At 31.9% G+C, this 22,385-nt stretch overlaps 3 protein-coding genes across 9 annotated transcripts; all 3 read right to left on the bottom strand.

Annotated features, from left to right (window-relative positions):
* Positions 1–5,099: 5,099 nt before the first annotated feature.
* LOC104736669 (UMP-CMP kinase 3) lies at positions 5,100–8,209 on the bottom strand. Of its 7 annotated transcripts, none has more exons than XM_087481237.1 (9): positions 7,995–8,209; positions 7,113–7,211; positions 6,856–6,973; positions 6,526–6,682; positions 6,350–6,430; positions 6,131–6,238; positions 5,976–6,047; positions 5,592–5,649; positions 5,100–5,359 (listed from the first exon to the last, which is right to left on the bottom strand). In XM_087481237.1, exons 2-8 carry the CDS (start codon positions 7,180–7,182, stop codon positions 5,638–5,640), a joined length of 618 nt encoding a protein of 205 aa, XP_087337363.1. In that variant the 5' UTR covers positions 7,183–7,211; positions 7,995–8,209; the 3' UTR covers positions 5,100–5,359; positions 5,592–5,637. The 7 variants fall into 7 exon arrangements, with proteins under 7 accessions (XP_087337363.1, XP_087337364.1, XP_087337365.1 ...); XM_087481238.1 differs by having other exon boundaries at positions 7,769–8,030; XM_087481239.1 differs by lacking the exon at positions 7,995–8,209 and adding an exon at positions 7,619–7,823.
* A 4,591-nt stretch (positions 8,210–12,800) lies between these two features.
* On the bottom strand, positions 12,801–14,182 carry LOC104736668 (two-component response regulator 24-like). Its single transcript, XM_010456690.3, has 2 exons — positions 13,875–14,182; positions 12,801–13,123 (listed from the first exon to the last, which is right to left on the bottom strand). Exons 1-2 carry the CDS (start codon positions 14,097–14,099, stop codon positions 12,941–12,943), a joined length of 408 nt encoding a protein of 135 aa, XP_010454992.1. The 5' UTR covers positions 14,100–14,182; the 3' UTR covers positions 12,801–12,940.
* A 996-nt stretch (positions 14,183–15,178) lies between these two features.
* LOC104736667 (phosphoglucan, water dikinase, chloroplastic) lies at positions 15,179–21,556 on the bottom strand. The gene is made up of 19 exons (XM_010456688.3): positions 21,065–21,556; positions 20,370–20,961; positions 20,179–20,265; positions 19,939–20,070; positions 19,698–19,823; positions 19,441–19,619; positions 19,275–19,359; positions 18,832–18,981; positions 18,704–18,756; positions 18,392–18,600; positions 18,137–18,255; positions 17,841–17,911; positions 17,567–17,684; positions 17,153–17,239; positions 16,985–17,071; positions 16,814–16,890; positions 16,530–16,704; positions 16,342–16,453; positions 15,179–16,245 (listed from the first exon to the last, which is right to left on the bottom strand). Exons 1-19 carry the CDS (start codon positions 21,247–21,249, stop codon positions 15,341–15,343), a joined length of 3,549 nt encoding a protein of 1,182 aa, XP_010454990.1. The 5' UTR covers positions 21,250–21,556; the 3' UTR covers positions 15,179–15,340.
* Positions 21,557–22,385: the final 829 nt, after the last annotated feature.

Below are 22,385 nucleotides of genomic sequence, written 5' to 3'. Positions count from 1 at the left end.
AAAGAGAAAAATCAGACTTAGCCATCGATTTTGAATCGAGAAAAAAATCGCAAATTCCAACCAGGAAGACTTCCTTCAACAACGTTACTCCTTATCTTAGCCATCGATTTTGAATCGAGAAAAAAAATCCTTAAATCGGGAAAAGAGTAAAAATCGAGAGAAATTAGTTTCAACAGAAAAATCAATTGAGTAGATCTGTGTAATCTGTGAATTGAAGGTTGAAAAAAAAAATCGACCTGTTTTCTCTATGCCACGGTCTTCTTCTCTCTCGACGACGACAAAATTTGATTTTTCTCTTTTTTTAATTCCGTGTACTCATATAATAAAAGCAAGTATATTGCACTAGTGTTTGAAAGTTGCCAATGGTTCAGTGGTAAAATCTTCCTTTATGCACTCCGAGAAATTGAGTTCGAGCCTTGGTGATGCAGTTTTTTTTTTCAACTAAGAATTTCAAAACGACGTCGTATGATTTAACCCCAACAGTAAACGTGTTGTTAATGACGTTAAAATTTTCTGTTAACTTTATTAATGGCGTGTTGATTTGGCAAGTCAATGAAAAGTTTATTATCATATTTGAAAGTCAATAAAAGTTGAGTGTTTATTTGGCTAGACCAGGAATTCGTGTTTTTTTGGCAAATTTTAAAAAGTTTGAGTTTTTTTTTATCGAATACTGATCTTTGAGTTTATTTATAGGTTTTTTTTGTTGGTGTATATCAAAAATATTGACATTATGATCATAACAATCTTTTAAATATAATTTTAAAATAATTGGGAAGATTGCAATCTTTCAATCATATATCTCCCACATCGTATTTAATTATTTTATGGCACACTTAAAATTCAGACATTAAAATTTGGGATTGTAAAATATCTCACATATAAAACGTATGTATTACAAATGTTGAAAAAATTTAAAATCCAAAATTCTTATATGCAAACTATATATATATATACAGTATATTGTTTAAATTTTGGATACTTAATTAAGATAAACAAACGTTTGTATAACATATCAATGCATAAATATGCGGGTCCGAAAACATGTTACAACTAAAATAAAACAACAGTATTTTTAATATGTCCTTTTTCTTCAGCTTATCTAGTATAAGAGATAAAAGAATGTTAACTAACGCGACATGTATGTGTGTGTGGTTCTATTAACTGAATGTTTCAAAGAAATTACTTTTTGTCATTAAATACATTATTTTGTTTTGAATCAAACTATTACGTGATTGTGTGCTAAATTTAGGGAACATGATTTTGAGGAAATGAAAAAAGAATAATAGGACTGAAACGGATGGAAGGAGACGAAAATGAAGAGAAAATAAATTTTCAAAACAAAAAAATACAGGGTCATGTTAGAATTAAAATAAATTAATGCTTCTAATATATTATGTAACATATTATTCAATTTATCTAACAGAAAAATGTTCAAAAGAAAAAGAAAAAACATTAAACTATGTTCTATAATAGTTAAAAAAAAATTAAAGAAATGTAGTCCAATATAAATGGACTATATTTTAAATAATAAAAATTAATAGGTCAACTATTAGCCAAAATATTTCTGATAAATACATGAGGGGAATTTTGATAATGCGAATTCAAGCAGGGTATATGCCGATCCGACATAATATTTACTCATGTGGAATATGTGGAACATATTTTCTGCTGGTCATAGTGCTTTTATCCATTGCTGAGCAGGTATAGCGGACTGTTAGACCCCTTTGACAACTATATATTGGTCATCTGGTTCATGAAGTTTAAATGTTTTTTTAGTGTTTTTATTCGGTTTGATGGTTTACGAGTTTAAAAAATATAGCTGATCACTATTCCGGATTATGTTATAAATACTATACCAAATAATATTTAAACAATTAAAATCGTAGTTTTTACATATATCTTTATTTGTTGGACTAAAATGTACAATCATAAATAGGAAAATTATTATTAAAACCATAGTTACGAGATAGAAATATACTGGATATGATGGATTTTCTGTCCTAAATTAGAAATATCATCTTTGGTTTACTCTTTTTTTTAATAGAATTTTCTTTACTAATAACAAAAATAAATTTGATCATTCTTTTTTGTGTATACCGAATTAAAAACAAATTCAATACTAAATTGGTATGAGTTTGGATTATGAATGTTAATAACATTCCTAAAAAATACGTTTACAAACATAACCAACATGTACATAATAAATTATAAATGTGTTAGTAAACTTAGTTTTTAAAATCAATCTCACATGTACATGCGGATCCGAATCTAGTTAAATTAATTAAAATGCAATGACATTTTTTTGTAATATGTCACATGATAGTAGGGTTAAACTTCTAACAACATTGCTTAAATAAGAATATAGATATAGATGAAATTAAAGGTGAGAAAATCTCTTAGTCAAATATAAAATAATATAAAAACTAATATGTTCATGCATGTGTATATACATGTTCAAAATTAATATATATTTGTACAAAAAAGTTTAAAGCAATAGAAGGAAAATAAACAAGAGAAAATCGTTAACTTCCATGTTTATATATATACTAAAGATATGATACTAACTATATATATCTGAAAAATTATTTGTACAAATAAGTTTAAGACAATAGCAGAAAAGGAGACCAGAGAAAATCTCTTACCAAATTAAGAAATCTAATATGTTCATGCATGTTCATTACTAATATATATATATATATATATATATATATATAGATGTGATAGAAATTTTCTTTTTTTTTTTTTTTTTTTTGATAGAAAATTTCTTAGTACATATAAAACAGTAAACCAACAATATGTTTCTCACCAACAATGTATTTGTCGTAGTTCAACCACAGTTCACGTTCTTTAGTCAGTTATGCAGTATCATACTGTCACTGATGTATATGTTTGACAAAAAAAAAAAAAATCATTGATGTATATTGCACCAATAACTTTTTTTGGCTGAACTCAAGTATCCGGTGAAGGAACGTGAATTGTAGTTGACCCACGACAAACACATTGTTGGTCCTGTCCCTGCAGATATTAGTCTTCTTCTTCTTTTATCCCTTTCTCTCTTGTAATACTTGGTTTCATAGATTCTTGATTTCTGATTTTTATTAGCCTTTTCTCTACTTTTTCTTTGAATCTTCGAATTTCATACAAAAGACTATCAAATGTTACCAAAAAATATATGTGGTTGTTAACAGCGACGGACCCATGAATTATTTTTCTGGGGGTCAAATAATTTAACGAAGTAAAATTCACACTATACATATATTAATATATTTTATATTATATATATATATATATATATATATATATTTTGCAATGGCACGTTGTTAAAATATCACAACTCTTAAAAAAATATCTAACAGAAATTACTTTTAATCATATCCATTAGTTAAACAATTTATTCAATTAATATATCACATTTGCTCATAGATACACGTAGGTCTAATGAAATTATTTATTGCAAACTTAACAAAAAAACTCAAACCTCTACACACATAGATAATAGTGTTTTATATCTCATGAAAGTTAATATGTTTAAACTCTAAAGCAAAAAAAACAGTAAATAATGAATAATTATTTGATACTTTAATTAAAAAGAAACGTATTATACATTATTTACATGAAAAAATAACAGTAAACTAAATCTTTTAAGAAGGAATTAAAGTTTTTAATTAAATATTATGGAGTGGGAGGCCATTGTTCTAGAGACTTCAATATTAAGGGGGTCATGCAGAAACAAATATGCTAAAAACTTATTTGTTATAATGGCTAAAGAAAGGTTTTTAAATTTAAGGGGGGGTCAATTGCACCCCCTACTTTGTGAGTAGGTCTGCTGTTGGTTGTTAAGCAACTCGAATTGCTCTTAGTTGGTCCTAAACAGTTCTAATTCTCTTGTAAACAAAAAACAGTTCTACCAAAATCATCGATCTATTTTTTAACTGTATGTAGTTTTTCATTATCTAATTTCATAGATTTGAATTTATAATCTTTAGCTCTATATACATGGTTATGAACATTCATATTAGATCTCGATTAAGCATTGTAGCACTAGACACTAGATCTAGATCACCATCCGGTTATCGTCTAAGAGTATGTACAATGACAATCTCTCATGAGAGTCTCTCACTTATAAATTTAATAATAAATAAATAAATAACTATATTTAATAAGATGAGTCTCTCAGACAAAATGAAAAAATCTCTCAAAGGAGAGACTGTGAGGACTATCTCACCTTTTTGAGAAACTCATTTAGTTAAAAAAAATACTCCCTCCGGATGTTATTATTTTTGTTTCTATTCAACTTTTAGATTAATTTTATATTTTATATTATGCAGGTTTGTTTATGATTAGTTAAACTTTTTAAAAGTAACTATTTTTTAATATGCGTGTTATAACTAAAACATCTTATATTTTAAAATGAAGGAGTATTATTTAATTTTTTATTAATACTTGGTGAGAGACTCATCATTGCAAATGCTCTAAGAGCATCTGCATTTGTAAATATTAGGTGAGTTTCTCAAAATAGTATATTTTAATTATTTTTATATAAATTTATTGTTTATTTAAATAAGAAATCAGAAAAATAAAATATAACCAATTAGAATTAGTCATTTGTCTATAAAAGTTTCTCAAACTTTCTCAAAATGAGATTTTGAGAAACGTTTTCTCACTCTCTCCTACATTTTTGCTACTTTTTATTTTTAATTGGTACTTTTTATTTTTAATTGGTGAGAACTTAGCTGAGAAACCCTGGATGCACATGACTTAACGCTTTCAATATACATCCGTAGGATAGAGACACCCAAGCATCATAGTAATCAAAGAACCGATCCTAGAGACACCCAAGCATCATAGTAATCAAAGAACCGATTCAGCTATGATATCTAACATCTAGCTAAGATAATACAAAAAATAATTATTTAGTCTGAAAATACCTAAGATCCATATCTTCCTGGATTCATTGAGATATCTCTAGATCTGCCGAAGACAAGGGTTTAAGAACTTTTAGCTTTTGTGTGAAGAGTATTTAAAAGATCTTAATTTTATTAATCAAATCAAATCAGAGTGATACTACATACAGCCTATTGAAAATAACATCACTCAAATATTTATCTAGTATGTATATTATAAAATGGCATGAATTCAATTGTACGAAATTACAATAAGCCAATCACGGATAGGCAGATAAAAGCCCCAACCAAAATCCAATCAAATACAAAAAATTGAAACAAAACAAAAAAATTATATAATAGGTAAAAGGTGTATAATAATAATAATAATAACGGTAATCATATGGTTAATAAAGGAAAAAATAGTACGGCCAAGCAGAGAGACTTCCTGGTACAAAGATGCAAAGCTTAGCTTCCTGCAATAAATTTAAACATAGACAGACATTAATAATCATACTTTCGTCCTTTAAGCATTCATACAGAACCAGATACCATATATAATAAGTCAAAATGTGTGTAACAAGCATCAGCTTCCACACACTTTATTCCAGATTCTTAAGTTACCTTTCACCTTTCTACGTCAAAACATGAGTTGGGTTTGAACATAAATAAGAAAAAGTGATCATCATTTGACTGATGCATACATACCGGATCAATTTATAGGGTTTTCAGTATCTCTTTACGATGTTGCTGCCTAGGCTTCAACCTAAATAAAAACGTTCACAGAATCATTAACTTGAGAATCTACAAAAGTTATAGATTTAGTGATTAGATAATGGTCTCCTATCAGCTGATTTGCCTATAGCAATATTACCGTGCCAAGCAATTTTAGAATGGAATTGCAAAAAACAAAAAAAAACTTGGATCAAAGTTTATCCAAATGCATTATTCCTTATCATACAGAACAATCATAAATCCATGATTCAGACGTGTTATGACATCAGTTACAAGCCTCTACATTACAGGTGATTCATAGGAATTTTGTATTTCCTTTTTCACTACTTAGAGAATAGAACAACTATTGATTTTTACCTTCTCAGCTTCAGGAGAAAAAATTGTCTTCACCTCCTCAAATACAGCTTCAATGGGCTTGGCGGCATTAATCTGAAGGTAATTAGTACAAAAACACTTTGTCACACTTAGAACTTTAATGCAATCAAAGAAGAATAAGTATCTTAATATCCTACCTTCCTAACTTTTCCCTTAGCTTCGTAATACTGAATCACTGGTAAGCTAGATTCAAGAAACACCTTAAAGCGCTTCCTTATAGTCTCAATATTGTCATCCTCTCTCCCCTTCAACAACAGAAATGGAGGCCACAATCAATATATATATATATATATATATACATATATGAAACAAGAGCCTACACAGAATAGAGTGACAGGGTTTCATAAAATATTAACCTGGTTGCGGCCTAACAGGCGCTTCTCCATCTCTTCCTCAGGGCAATCGAAGAACAAGACAAACTTTGGTTCAATCTCAGTCTATAAAAAATCATCAAAAGACATGTATTTAATCAATGGAATGTGCATATCTATAAGAAACACACAAAAAAATGTTCAATAAGAAAAGTACTTACAACTTTCTCAAATGCTGCACGGTTTTCCTCATTGCGAGGGAAACCATCAATGAGGAATTTATCATTCCCGTTTTCCTGAATTGCTTTCTGTAAAAGCTTGATTGTAACCTCAGAAGGTACAATCTTCCCTTCTTTAATCATATTCTGGATCATAGTTCTGCATAAACCATTGAACAGCATCAATGAAAAAGAACCTCAACAAGGACAATGATAGCAAAGGGTGGTGAGTCTTCATTATTTGAACAATCCAAATCTCTAGTTGAAAACTGTTCACATGACAGTAGTGATTATGCATTAATATAGACAAAGCCACAAAGTTTTAAGGCATACCCATTCTCAGAACCTGATTTAATTTCAGCCCTAAGAAGGTCTCCAGCACTCAGATGTGTGTAACCATAATGTTCGACGATATAGGCACACTGGGTACCTTTTCCACTTCCAGGACCACCTATTGAAAAAACATCCAAGAAATAAATATAGATATTACAATAACTCGACCTTAGGGAACATCTCAAGGATTATATAAGGACAATGCAAAACCAGTAACATGATGATCGAGAAGTAACACATAAAAGAGCTGAACATACCAAGGACAAAAATAACAGTGGGTTTCTTCCCAGTTGCGGTTCCATTTGCACCATTAACAATGGATCCCATGGTACTAAAGCAATTCGTTTATATATTACCTGTGAAGAAAGAATCAATTGACCAATTAGATAAGGCAATGGAGTATCTGGCTTTAACTTATTGACTACAATTAAACTATAAAGATGTAAAATGAGCACAAGAAACAATGGCTTAGAACAGGATCTTACTCTACAATTTTCAAAAATAACCATTCCCTAACCACAGATCTAATCGCTAGGCATATAGAAGAAGAGTAAATAAGCAAGATCCAATGGGGGAACAAAAAGTTAGAAACTTTAAAAACAAAGTCATTGCTTTTTTTACACATGCGAAAGATCAAAGTGATGTAAGCAAAGACTCAATGCTGACGTATAGAGATCAGCAAAAGAGCATCAGATCCGACATAAGGAGAACAAAAAAAAACGAAAACTTTAGAACAATTCAACCATAAAAATGTGTTCTTTACCAAATTTTACTGATCAAAATAAAGAGAATTGATGATTCAATGGGCAGATCTAAAATGCTAAAACATGGAGATCAAAGAACATAGCAATCAGATCCGATTGAAGGAACAATGAAAACAAAGGAAACACAAACTGGGAACAAAATCAATTACACAGAGTTAGCTGGAGAGAACGAATCTATAAGATCTAATTAGAGATTGGACGAAATGTAAAGACCAAACATTTGAGATAATGACATGAAATCAAAGACACGAAGGAACACATGTTTTTTTTTTTGTTTTTTTAGTTTTGTATTTACATTCACAGGTAATTTTAAGACAAAAAGCAAAACGCATTGAGAAAAAAAGAGAAGAAAGATCTGAGAACCAAAAATTGAACCTGAAGAGAAAGGAAACACGGAGAATTTGGTGAGACGCTGAGCAAAAAAAGTGAGAGAAACCGATATATAAATATGCACACAAAGCTCTACATACAATATTGGTAATTTATATAGTATATAATATATTTGTACATTCCTTTTTAATTGTTTTTTAATCTTGTGTTGTTACTTTTTAAAGGAGTTTTATAATTATTGTCCAGTCCAGGTGTCTGTTACTTTTTCAATTTAAAGCAAGTTTTTATAGTATAGTACTACTATTGTTTAGTTCTCTTATAAAGTATTTTGTAGGATTTTAAAATTTTAGAATTTTGAAAGACTTTAATGAATTCTTAGAGGATTTGATTATTTTTAAGAGTTTTATATTAAAAAAAGAAAGAAAATGAAAGTGATTTTGTGAGATTTTATTATAAACTTTGTATGATTTTAGAATATTTAACAAGGAGAATTTGACTCCAAATATTTTCAACGACGCCTCTTTGTATCTTCAAGAGACCTTTCCCTCCTCCTTCTCCTGCTAAGCGTACAAGAGCTTTCCTCGCTCGTTGTTACAGCTCAATCAAGCCATTGGTCTCGATCCCTGAAGGTAAAGAGTGTGAGATCGGTCTTGATAAGATTTTTGGGTTTTCGAAACAGTTTGCTTCACATTACGAGATCGATGGCAAAGTGGGTCGTGGACATTTTGCTTATACTTGCTCTGCTAAAGGTAAAAAAAGGCAGCTTGAAAGGTCAAGAAGTTGCTTTTAATGGAGTAAAAAAATAACCCAGAAAATTATGAAATTTGGTGGAAATATCAACAACAGTCATACTTAAGACACAGATTTTGATTTACAGTTTAAAAGTTACGGTCACTTTCCCTGAACATATCCAAAATAATGCACCCTGCAAGTAACCAACTTTGAGCCCAATTTCTCATCAAACCACAAGGAATCAGCAGATCATTCTCTCTGCAAACATCTGCTAGAGTCAAAGTTCCAGCAACATTGACCCGGATGGTCTCGGTTTTGTGAGATTCACACCAGTATTGGGTCTACCAGTTAAACCGGCAGCGTTGAAGACATGACTTGGTTTGATGCTGCGAATATCCGCCTGAGTCCTTCTTCCCAAGTGGTTCGTTCACACCAACCCAATTTCTTCAGATTCTAGTCATCGAGGAAGTACCTCTGGTCATTGAATAGCCGATTCTCCACAAACTGAATGGTGGAGTCAGGGTCTATTTCAAAGAGTTTGCTGATGTCATTGGCAACGTCAATCACTCTCCTTTCTCTCGTAGTCCCAATATTGTAGACATGGTTAACTTCCCCTTCGTAGTCTCGATCCTTCTCTTTGATTTCCCAGAAAAAAAAATATATGTTGATTGAAGGTTTGCATAAATCGATCATATCTTCCCGGACAATTTTGTTTTTGTTTTCTTTTTTTTTTTAAATCCTTCAAAATTCAACAGCAAAGTGTATGATTTTGACAGGGTGAACCTCTTCATTCACCCCTTTTAAAATAAAGAAATAAAATATGTACACATTATTATAAAACTAAAAATTTAAACCATTTGTTTATAAACCCTAACCAATATATAATTTTATTGTAATTATAAAATCTAAACCTTAATTATCTCATTTCTAAACCCAAACCGACATATAATTTTATTCTAATTATAAAATCTAAACCCTAACCATCTCATTTAAACTAAAATCGACATATAATTTTGTTCTAATTGTAAAATCTAAACCCTAACCATCTCATTTGTAAACTCAAACCGACATAAAATTTTGTTCTAATTGTAAAATCTAAACCATAACCATCTCATTGTAAACCCGAACCGACATATAATTTCGTTTTAATTGTAAAATCTAAACCTTAATCGCTTCATTTGTAAACCCAAACCAACACAAAATTTTGTTCTAATTTTAAAATCTAAACTCTAACCACCTCATTTGTAAACCCAAACCGACATAAAGTTTCGTTTTAATTGTAAATCTAATCCATAATTCTCATTTATAAACTCAAACCGATATATAACCTTGTTTAATTGTAAAATCTAAACCAAACCAATATTTAATTTTCCTTAAATAAAAGTATACAGAATTTGTTTCCTTAATTTATTTTATTTTTTAATTTAATTTTGATTTATTTTTTAAATAAAATATTAAATAGAATATTCTAATTGGTTGAGAGAGGAGGGGTGAATACAAAGGTTCACCTAAGGGGAAGGTATTGGTTTAGGGGAAGGTATTGGTTTAGGATTTAGAAAGAATTTTAATGACTTTATGTTCTTGCTGATTGTTAGAATCATAGAAAATTGAAAGTAAAAAATGAAGGATTCTAAGAGATTGTTTAGGAAGTTTTTTAAAATCTTGATGATTTGTTTTTTCTAATCTTGTAAAATCTTTCTATTTGATGAAAGAGTTTTCATGACTTTTGTTATGAAGGAAATGATATAAAATCCTAAACCAATAACATAAAATTTGAATTCATTAACAATCCAAGATTCTTTTGTTTTACTTGAATAACATAAAACTTTTAATGACTTTATAAAACTCTTAATCCAATAACACTAGATTTATCAAGATTTTAGATAACTTTTTACAAATCCACAACCAATAACACCAATTTTTTAAAGAGTTTTTAAAAATCTTGATTGAATAACAACATATTTTACCTAACTTTTAAAGTCATTAAAATTCTTTCTAAATCTTAAACCAATACCTCCCCCTTAGGATTTAGAAAGAATTTTAATGACTTTATGTTCTTGCTGATTGTTAGAATCATAGAAAATTGAAAGTAAAAAATGAAGGATTCTAAGAGATTGTTTAGGAAGTTTTTTAAAATCTTGATGATTTGTTTTTTCTAATCTTGTAAAATCTTTCTATTTGATGAAAGAGTTTTCATGACTTTTGTTATGAAGGAAATGATATAAAATCCTAAACTAATAACATAAAATTTGAATTCATTAACAATCCAAGATTCTTTTGTTTTACTTGAATAACATAAAACTTTTAATGACTTTATAAAACTCTTAATCCAATAACACTAGATTTATCAAGATTTTAGATAACTTTTTACAAATCCACAACCAATAACACCAATTTTTTAAAGAGTTTTTAAAAATCTTGATTGAATAACAACATGTTTTACCTAACTTTTAAAGTCATTAAAATTCTTTCTAAATCCTAAACCAATACCTCCCCCTAAGTATTTATCTATTTTGAATAACAGAATATTTAAGGTTGGTTTTATAAATTGTTGATTGAATAACAAGGGATTCTGAATTATTTTAAAGAAATTTACATAAATCTTAATTGAATAACTTAGGATTTCATAAGATTTTTAAAAATTCTCAATTGAATAACAAAGGATTTTAAGAATCCTCTACAATCCTTTAAAATATAAGTTCAATACCCTTAGGGGGGTGTATTCAAACCATGATTTTGGAGAATTTGATGGGATTTAGGAAATTTAGAATTTTGATAGATTTTAGAGAAGTTCATATGATTTTCTGTAAAATTCTTTCAAATCCCACCTAAAACTATGAGATTTGGATTCCTATATTTTTAACTAAACAAATCCTCCAGAATCCTAAAAATTATTAAAATCCTAATCCACAAAACTGTTTTGAATAACAGTGGATTTTAAAGTAGATTTTTAAATCATCAGTTCAATAACAGTGGATTTTAATGGATTTTAAAGTAGATTTTTAAATCATCAGTTCAATAACATTGGATTTTAATAGACTTTTTAAAATCCATGATTGAATAACATAGAATTTGTAAATTTCACACAAATCACTTAGAATGTCAAGTTGAATACATCCCGTTTAGTGTATTCTAATGGATATTGAAAAGGATTGGATATAGAAATGCAATAGCCAGTTAAATGGTAATTTTGGCCGCGAGTTTAGGTAGAGATAAAAGTTTAACAAACTGGATGGGTAATTAAACATTTTAGGTATTTTACCAAACACTTATTTTTCTGTTGAGTACGATTTTCCTCACTTGAGATGACACATGGAGAAGGTTAGATTCTTTACAAGAAATGAAATGAAGTGGTCCACACGATCAGACTCACATAAAGACGTCCTCGATCCCAAAAACTCTAATGAATTATATCACTTGGTTTGCTTATACAGTATGATTAAATAGAGAAGTGTTGGAGACTCCTACATTGAAAGATTAGAAAATAAGAATCTAACGTATAGTTTAGTAACACCAATTAGAATGAGATTTTCTCGAAAGGAGTAAAACAAAAAAATATATATGCGGGTTTGCCGACTTGTTCTCAATGTCGGTGTCTACTGCCTAGATAACAGAGTTTTTCAAGAGAGGAGACTAAAACTTGGTGGTCATTGGTTGGAAGGGAGAATTGTTGGAAGGCCAAAACTTGGTAGTCATTGAAGTTCAAACCCAACAAGAAGCAACATACCATAGAGCTACTACATTAATGTGGGTATATCTCCCCTCCTAGCGGGCACCATCATGTAGAGTCATGTCAAGAACATATAATGTCAGATCTTGGCCTAAACGCCAATAACCCTACCTAACACATGGGCCTTGCGTATAATAACAATAATGAATGACTCAACGATATTAATATATTTGATGAATTCGTTTCGGTTTTTCACAAGCTAAGATGATGCTTCAGATTTAACCAAACGTTTGCTTTATTCACGTGACAGTACGAGACACATATCGCTGATTTCCCAATCGCATATGAAGCGTTTTACGTTTCGATACAAAGCATTCGATTGACTAATGGAGTAATCTATACTTTTATGAACCTGACCTAATTCTGAATCATACTAACAATTAGTAGTATTAATATATCGAATTGGTGTTGGCATTACTATTAATTTGAGGAATTGAAATACAAGACATTAATAATGTTATAGGATTAGAGTAGTTAATATCTTTAAAAACTACTACTACAATTGACAATTAATATGGAGATTAATTAATTAGGTTTGGACATAAAAATCAAATTTATGAAGAATAGAGAGAAGCTTAGAGATAGTAAGAGGTTTCTCTTGAAAGTCATTAAGGCCAGCTTCCATAAACTCTTTCTTCTCTCCTTCGTTAGCTCTAGTCGTTACTCCTGCTATCTTGCTCTCTATCCCCATCTCCCTTAGTCTCTTTGTCGCCTATATATCAATATTCAATCAACAACAAAAAAAGAAAAGAATCCAATCAATTTTTTTTGTATATAATCCTTTAAAAATAAAGGTAGCACAAAACTACTCATCAATATCTTATTTTTTTAGAAAATATCTTATTTTTTTAGAAACTACTTTTTTCTTCTATATCATGACTATTTTATTAGAAGAATCGGAAATAGATCGAGCAAGATCGAACTGTCAAGATGTGATTTTCTGTTTGATCTTGCTTGATCTCTTGTTCTCGTAATACTCTTTAAAGAATAAGAGAAGCATTAAACCCAACTTCATCCGTTAGTCGGACCATATATAACTTTTTCATGTATGTTTCATAGGTTCTAAAAAGTAATATTCATACGCCAGTTTTTAGCATATTTCTTTTTGACAAAAAAAAATATACATATAAATTATGGTCTACAACCTCTAAAGAAAATATTCTGACAAATCTAATATACCTTAAACAAAAATTTGCTCATGACCAACAAAGCTACAAAAAATTTAAGATGGAAGAATTCTCAAATAAAAATAAGATGAAAAAAGAAATTAACCTAAGTTAACGATCTAATATTTCTTATTAATGTTGTAACATATCAAAAGAAAAAAAAAATATTGCTCTCTTGATGAATTTTTTTTCTTATAGCTAACAGAGTTAATATAACCAAATTTTAGAGTCCAAATCGATTTTTACACTTTAATAGTATCAAGCTTAAAGAGTAAAGAATCACAAATAAGTAGTTACCTGAATACCGTTCATGATGGGCATGTCCATATCCATAAGAATAAGATCATAGTTTCTACCGGAACAATGAGCGTCAACAGCTTCTTTCCCGTTACAAACGACTTCGTTTGTAATCCCTAGACGAGCCAAAAGTTTTTGATGTATGCTTTGGTTTACGAAATTGTCATCTACGACCAAAGCTGTTAACTTCGACTCTGCCAAATTTGGAAGCTCTTCTCTCGTCATCCTTTTTTTTTTTTTTTTTCTTATTCTTCTTCTTCTCGTTTCTTTGTGGAAAACAAAAAATATGAAAATATAATTTTATGTTTGATGAAAACTCATGAATATACAATCTAATATATAATGGAGAAAAGAACATTGGCAAAAAATCAACAATTTTATGGAACATAAAAACAGTATCAGTTAGATTGTGTTTTTGGATTCGTTGGAGATCTAGTGGTTTTATTTACTTTTCTATTTTCAGTAATGAATCTTAACCGTTGCTTACTCTGGAGGGTTTTATATTTTCACGAGATTAGCTCTTTTTTTTTTTTTTTTTGATCAAACACGAGATTAGCTCTTGAGATTGAGGGTTTAAGATTTAGTTCAATCAATGTCGTAGTATTCTTGAGATATTAATTAGCCAAAACACACGATGTGAGAAACAAGACATGAATATAGCAAATAATCATATTTATCATTTCTTACTATAAAACTGATTATATTTAGCAAGAAATATTACATTATGTAATTCAGTTTTGTAAGTTGATTTGTTGAATCAACTGTAATTTACTATTAGGAAAAAAGAAAATTCTGACATCTTTTGTTTTTTAATGTTCTAAGATTTATCAATATCTACGTCTAAGATTTGAAATTTATTTTGTAAACCAAAAGTGACACTGTGATATGACAAAAAATCTTGTACATATTATTTCTGTCCAAAGATATCTCTAAGTATATATTATAAAGATTACCCATTATATTTGGTTTATAAATATATCCATTTTATTTTAATTAAAACTGAGATTCAGAAACGCGCATCAAGACCGAACCAAACACAAACCAAACCATAATCTAATTACACACCATTCGGTTAATCTTCAAACCACGATTCGGTAGAATTGATAATTACCAAAAAAAAATTACTAAAATCATACTCTCAAAATATAAGATGTTTCAGTTAAAAACACACATAATAAGAAATATCTACTTTTCAAAAATTTAACCAATAATAAATAAATAATAAAAAATATATAATTAATATAAAAATTGCCTAAACAATTGAAAACATCTTAAACAAACAAAACCTCTGAAACATCCTAATATTATGAAACAAGGGGAATATATCATTATTAGCTTGACACAAAAGCCAAAAAAAAAATTATCTCATTATTAAACATACCTTCACATATGGTAATGAAGCAAATGCAGATCTTACATTTCTGACATTTTTTGTTTTATTATCTTAATAGAAAGATAAAGACTCTCTACAGAGGTTGTGGCCTTGACTGAACAATGTAAACATCTTCACCAACCAAACAACCTTCAACATCTTGTGCACAGCCAAAGTTTCTTTCCAAGAAGAAACCAACCGAACCAAGTCGCTGACCAAGTTGCTGTCTAAACACTGAGTCAACGGTTAACCGTTTCTTGCTATAGTCAACGGTCAAGCGAACGTACTTACCATCAGCAGGACCTGTTCCTGACACAAGAAGCTCTTCGCTGAAGTTTGCGAAAGCTAAGGTTTGCACAATCCCATCGAGTTTGCCCGAAGCGAGTCTCCATGGTGTTCCTCTTGTCCCTGAAGCTAAAGTCTCACCTAAACCAGGAGCAATCTCGGCTTCCACAAGATTACTGTCTGGATCAGCTGGACTGACCGTGTGCAAAACAAAAGATAGGTCCGGCGAAAGCATTTCTTGAACAAGAACCGCCATTGAAGCTTCTTTTTGAGTGACACCAGCAGCTCTACGGCTTAGAACAGCTCTTCTTGTGTAGAGAGAAGCCCAAACTTGGCAAACCGAACCAGAAAACACCAATGGATCTGAGGGACTCACGTTGGGGATTGATTCATAGAGTCCTGCAGCTGACATTCCAGCTAAGTCCTCGACGTTAGCGCTTGAACGTACAATGAGACGAGCGTCTTTGGGAAATGCTTTGCTTATGCTGTTGATTGTTTCTTTAGGCACTTGCAATGATTTCATCACTTCATGGATCTGATCGCATATGGTGTCAAGCTCACCGCCCTCAGGTCTGGCGGTTTCTAACTTTTCTAACAAAGACGCAAACTTTTCTTCTGAATTACTTTGCTTTAAAGCTAATTCCATCGATCCAAAAGGTATGACAACTCCAGTTGGAACCTTAAATGATGCTGGAACTCCATGTTCGCTGTGCACTGCTCATTCCTCAGAAACCAAACAAAGCAATTTAGAAAGACATATATGATTTGGTTCCAGCAATTTCGTCCCCTTACACATTAATAAAACATTACCACTATCAGAGGCTTCTGCTAAAGATGCAAGAAGACCACATGCAGCAGATTTTGAACCAGAGGTTGGTACATCTGCATCAGCAAGTGCTATAATTCCTCCACTAGGGATATCCTATGGATGAAAGTTTTCTATCAGTTAGCAATCTGAATGTCACGTGCACAGACTCACAGGTCTATCAATGGTTTACCTTGGATGAGGAAACAGGTTTTGACTCTTTATCATCAGTAGATAAGCTCTTCTTATCCGTTTTTTTCTTAGATACGCTATTCTTGTCCGTTTTTTTGTTCGCACTGGATTTGGGAATGCGACTCCTATCCTCAGTTGAAAGTATCAGGTTCACATGGCTTGGAGATGCTTCCAACCTGTAAGGTTCATATTAGAAAGAACAATAACGAAGAGACATGAGTTTTCTTGTTTAACGGGAGATTGAATATATATATATGATGATGACGAAAACATCGGAAAAAGCACCTCACGAATTTTCCCACAAGTCGTCGTATATCAGCGACCTTGTCATCGTCATCACATGTCACGAAGACAATTTTCTCCTGCGAAATATTATGCGAAATGAAGAGTTTTCAACAATAGACATCTTTAGTAAAAAAATCATGGAGGAAAAAAATGGGGGAAAAAGGTTAGTGCCTGCCGCGCTCTAACGCCAAGGTGAGACAAGTGAGGCAGTTCCTGCAGGAGCATGACTCCGGCTATGTTCCCATTAGCAGCACTTACCTGTCATACCAAGTTATAAGTAATCTTTAGTATGATATTATGAAATATGAGTCATTGTAAGGTAGAATGTATGTCAAAAACCTCCTCATCGCCATCAGCTTTGTTGACCAAGAGAATAATAGGACCACCAGAAGTTGCTGGCAATGATCCTGGAACAATGCTCTCGACCTGAAGTCACAAGAGCCAGAAATAATATTTACAAATGCGAATTCTCATCAAAGTTACAAAGCATAAAACATAGCTAAGTTGAAATTTTCAGCCAATCTAGAACACAAAGACAGTATTATGAGTGGTTTGTTTTTTTTTTTTTTTTTTTTTGGTCAAATATGAGTGGTTTGTTATCAGTAAAGGTTACCTACGAACAGTTCACACATATCATCTTTTAAACTGTAAATTGCTATAGCACTGGAAACCAGACTTTTTGAGTTAATAACTGGCTTTGAAATGATAATTCCTTCTAAGAAACGAATATATTCATTTGCCATCTTCACGCACCTGAACTAATGTCCCAGAAGTTGATCCAGGTACTACGACGTCCCAGCCCTCAGAACCAAGTGAATTTCTTACAGCTTTTAGAAGAACAGTGCAGAGCTTTGAGATCTGAAAAATTATGCTGTGAAGCACAACCACATGTACGGTCAGAGGAAGTCACAGATAGAGGACTATGAGTACAATAAGGAAGAAAAGAATCTGAAAACAATCTCAAATGATTTCATCAGATTCCTTGTACAGCTTAAGCTAAGGACTAGGAAGTAAAGGCCTAATTTACCCAGCACGAATCTCGGCTTCTGTATAGGTCTTGACACTATTCTCTGGAATTCCTAGAGCTCTTCCTAGAATCTGAAATGATAAAGAACGTTTTAATTAGATTAGCAGAGGAGTGATAATTTAGTCATGGTGAAAGAAACGAATGTGGCCAAACGAATTTGAACTAGAATTTAATTAGATTAGCAGAGGAGTGATAATTTAGTCATGGTGAAAGAAACGAATGTGGCCAAACGAATTTGAACTAGAATAGAAGTTGCATCACTAACTTCAAAGTGTAAGGCATGGGATGATGTGTACCTCTACATTAGGAGGAAATATTTGAAGAAGTAAATCAGAATATTCTGCTGTTAATCTGCGTGCTCGATCAAGAGTTGCTTTCAGCCTCATGGCCCAAATGGTTTTTCCATCCTCTTCCCCTTCATGGAAAAAAATAAACAGCATTTCAGCTTATAATAATAGCATGCAAATTCTTAACAACGGCAAACTAGCCTCACACGTCAGAGTTAAACAGAACGAGACAGAACGAGTTGATATAAGTCAGAGAAGGAATACCTTCTTTTTCAAGTAGGTCTCTCTCTCGCCAAGCAAGGAGTTCATTTCCAATGGCTAAACACTCTTCTTGCTTCCAACCAGAGAGACCTACTTGGTGAACACCCAACACCAAAGCATCTAGTGGATCATTCCACGAGGCAACGTCTCTTGATGCCACATCTTTTGCAAGTTGATCAGCTCCTCCCATAGTTTCAAGCGCATTGAGGAATCTACTCAAATCATCGAAGACACATAAGACGGTGAAATGAAGCAGGAGTTTTAATAACTTCCAAACGAAATTCAGCTAAAAAAAAATCAAAATCTTATGCACACCTGCTTAGTAGAACAAAAAAGTAGTCTTCGAGGCCGATCTCACAAAGGCGCCACTAATGAAACGAGCAAACTATATTAGTAAATAAATTGCAAAATGATTTTTTACTGGATTGCTTAAAACAGTTCACCTTTTGGCGCATTGCAATGGCAGTATCAGGAGCATCATTTCGCAAGCCGCTATTAAGTTCCTTTATAATTGATTCTCTTAGAGAAGCCAGAGAATGCATGGTTTTAATCAACTCCAAAACATTGTTTGATTCTCCTGATGTGTCAAGGCGCTGAAAATATGAATTTCACAGTCAGATTATGAAGAGACCACATTAACAAAGTTTACAGTGATTCTGTATATAACATGCACAATAATGATTTGAGTGTTTTGGACACATAACAACATTCAACCAATACCATGGATGAGGTGATTATCGATTACGAACTGCGCATCCTTACGCTGGCTAATAAAACTATAAAAGTACTTTAATATTGTTGTGTCTAGGGCATACCACTTCAGAAAATCATGCAAGAAAACCCAAAATTTTGCACCAAATCAAGAAAAGAGCATGTGTGAGCTTACCTTTTTACATTCAAAAAACAAATTGAGAGCAGAAAGACCTCTATCATCCATAGAAATTTTCATAGAATCAAGTTGTTCAGTGAGGCTGAAACAAGATACAAGAGCTATTGAATTATACAGTACATAGTCAAATGAAAGAATAGGTTTGGTTTCAGAAATATAGTACCTTCCAGCATTAAAGAAATCCTTAAGCTCATTATGGAATATTTTGAATTGCTCAACAAAATCTCCACTGTATTTTCCTGGGGTCTCGGTAATTCTTTGAAGCATCGCCTCGGTTGCAATTAGATCTTCTGGACCCGCATTCCGGTGAAGCTTATTTTGTATGGTATGCTTGATTTCTTGCTGGAACAAAGATGAGTTATATATGAATACTTTTGACAGTAGCTGATCTAATGTGAAAACAACTAAAAGTGTATTTACCTTGAGATCATGAGGAATATCATTGCGATGGGCTATGTCCCTAATTCGAGTTAGAGGGACAGCTGCGGTAAACTCTGCTTTGAAAGAAGGCAAACAAGGATGGATTTTTCGAGCAACAAGCACTTCCTACCATATAAAATCATATGCAACTTAGAGAAACTACTATGGACACACCAGCTACAATACTTTTGAGAGGGGAGGCTGTGAAAGCAGAGAACTTGAAAGCAAAAAGATGTGTCACCTCAGCCGTAGCATCTTTCTTACTGCAAATGTGCTCCAACTCCCGGAATATAAGCCTGGAAATCTCGGCATGCCGGTTTGGACGGTGATGCCCTCCATCTTCAAAGCAAGGAATCTGACCTGTGTTTATCCACTGCATAACAAGCCAGACAAACAAACAAACTAAAAAGGTAAACAATGTAAATCCCAACACACATAATAGAAGATAACTTAGGCTATAAGAAGTAAAGAAAAGAGGAACCTTCAAATAAATTGCAGAGTATATGAGCGCCTTCAATCGTTCCTCCCTCTCAACACTCCCAACTATAACCTCGCGTACCATTTCAAGCTTGAACACACATAAACACATTTTCACAATAAGATCTGTTTCATTCTTTAGCCAGCTTTAAAGGAAGACAAATAAGAGGAAACCAAAAATCCAAAAATTGATACCTTTCTCCACCAATTCCTAGAGTTACGATCACCTTCAACCATCTTAAGAGCTGTGCCTTCAAGACCAGTAGTATCCCAATTCCTTCCAACTTCTCTATTTCCATGGTCATTAGAACGCATAAAGGACGCATCTTTACCTTGCCACTGCCCACCCAATGTACTTTTCTGAAGCTGCGCACCATTTTCACTTCCAACGTCCTGAGTATCTCTCTCGTCCCCACCACCACCATCATCATTACAAACCTCCTGAGGCAAATCAAGGGTTTCTCTTGTAGCATCCCAATGACAAACAACTGAGAAATTCCCAGAATTTGGTAGCTTAAGGACACGGTTATCACCAGATTCCCAAGAGAGTGACCCATCATTCTTAACAATGACGAACTTATACTCTAAAACTTGACCACCGTCAAGCTCAAGCTCACAAACCCATCCTTTCTCAGTCCAATTCAAAGGCGATTTCTTTTTCCATGAACCAATCTCTTTAGCTGATCCAAACATAGCCACATGTTCACCAAAGTTAACTTGATGATCTAACCTCACATTCAACTTCACCTTCGTTCCAGACCCATCTTTCTTCTTCCGTTGTTCCTCTCTGGGTTCAAATCAAAATCCGATTTTTAAAAACTTAAATCATCCAATTTCGATTGAAAAATTAAAAAAAAAAAAAAAAAAAAAAGTGAAAGAAGAAGTGATACATGGTGGAAGAGGAAGAAGAAGAAGCAGTGCAAGTGAGGCGAGAAGAGGAGTTTCTGAGTCGGTGAGATTGGTGGCTGAGATGAACTCTGCGAGTGAAGTTAACAAGTTTAGGAAGTGTTGATGAGTTTCTAGTGATGAAGGTGAAAGGAGAGCTGCAACAATGGTGGCTGCCAATGCTCTCCATTGGAGGTGGTGTGTGTGATAAGAGATTTTGTTTTGTTTTGTTTTGTGTTCAGTCTTCAAAGTATATCAAAGGATTCAAAAGCCATTAACCAAAAAAAAATCAAATCAATTATAGAGAGTTTTCGCTTTTTTCGTATCGAGGAAATTGCTAAAACACATGTACAAAATATAAAAATATCTTCTATGAGAAAAATCTAATATTTTTATTTATTTTAACCAATGAATAATAAAGAAAAGAACAAAACTCTCTCGACTCGTGAGTCTTAAACCATTCTTTTCGTAAAAAGTACGTAAAGATAGATCACCATAAATTTGTCCTAGGAATACGATACGTTCTCTAATTAGAAAAAAACTAGTACTGCTACTAGATTAGAGCATTTATATTTAATCAAAGTAAATCATTTTCTCTTGAAGTTAGAAAGGAAGCATAAGCGATTGACAACATGAAAAATCTTATCGGAAATGGTTCGAACTTAGTAACTTACGCTTCATACAGTGCCGGCTCAAGGTTTTTAGAGGCCCTAGGCAATTTTTTTTTTTGAACGAAAGACTAATTTTTTTTTTTAACATCTGTTATATGTTAAAAAAAAATATAAATTTCATTTTGATAATATATAAACACTTGGAGTGCTAATGGATTAAATTAATAGGTTGAATAGGTTGAATGATCAGCCAATTTTTTTACCATTTGAGATAAATAAGTTGGAAAACTTATTCAACTCATTCAACCAAAAAACCTGGAGAAATGAACAAATTATAAAGAAAATTTGTTAAACTCTTTCATCTCCTATTTAGTTCAACTCATATTTTTTCAACTCATTCATCCCTAATGCAACCATTTCCACCCTTGGTAAGATTATAAAAATTTATTTTCATTCTACGTTGGAGTCAGTTGAGATAATTATAGAAGATAAAGAGTCTTTTTGGTTATTGACTCGTAAAAATAAATCGTTAAAACATATTTTAATAAATTATTTTTGTATTACAAATTTTGTTTTTGCCTCTTTTATCTTACATTATTTTTTTGTGCCCATTTATCTTGCATTATTTCTTTATTGTACCCCTTTATCTTGCATTATTTATTTTTTGTGCCTCTTAATCTTATATTATTTATCTCCTTAATCTATGAACACGGGG

Source organism: Camelina sativa, chromosome 13 (genome assembly GCF_030686135.1).
Source record: "Camelina sativa cultivar CO46 ecotype springtype chromosome 13, ASM3068613v1".
NCBI lineage: Eukaryota > Viridiplantae > Streptophyta > Magnoliopsida > Brassicales > Brassicaceae > Camelina > Camelina sativa.
The sequence above is the reverse complement of the archived record's forward strand: the minus strand, read 5'-3'. Positions and strand labels throughout refer to the sequence as shown.

Coding starts and splice junctions, on each gene's coding strand:
- LOC104736668 (XM_010456690.3), bottom strand. CDS start 14,099: ATGACGAGAGAAGAGCTTCCAAATTTGGCAGAGTCGAAGTTAACAGCT. Junction 13,124..13,874: donor CCATCATGAACGGTATTCAG/GTAACTACTTAT, acceptor ATTGATATATAG/GCGACAAAGAGACTAAGGGA.
- LOC104736669 (XM_087481233.1), bottom strand. CDS start 7,182: ATGGGATCCATTGTTAATGGTGCAAATGGAACCGCAACTGGGAAGAAA. Junction 6,431..6,525: donor GTGCAGCATTTGAGAAAGTT/GTAAGTACTTTT, acceptor GATTTTTTATAG/ACTGAGATTGAACCAAAGTT. Junction 6,048..6,130: donor CTAAGGGAAAAGTTAGGAAG/GTAGGATATTAA, acceptor AATTACCTTCAG/ATTAATGCCGCCAAGCCCAT.
- LOC104736667 (XM_010456688.3), bottom strand. CDS start 21,249: ATGGAGAGCATTGGCAGCCACCATTGTTGCAGCTCTCCTTTCACCTTC. Junction 20,071..20,178: donor ACTCTGCAATTTATTTGAAG/GTTCCTCTTTTC, acceptor CTTGTTATGCAG/TGGATAAACACAGGTCAGAT. Junction 16,454..16,529: donor AACCTGTTTCCTCATCCAAG/GTAAACCATTGA, acceptor TTTCATCCATAG/GATATCCCTAGTGGAGGAAT.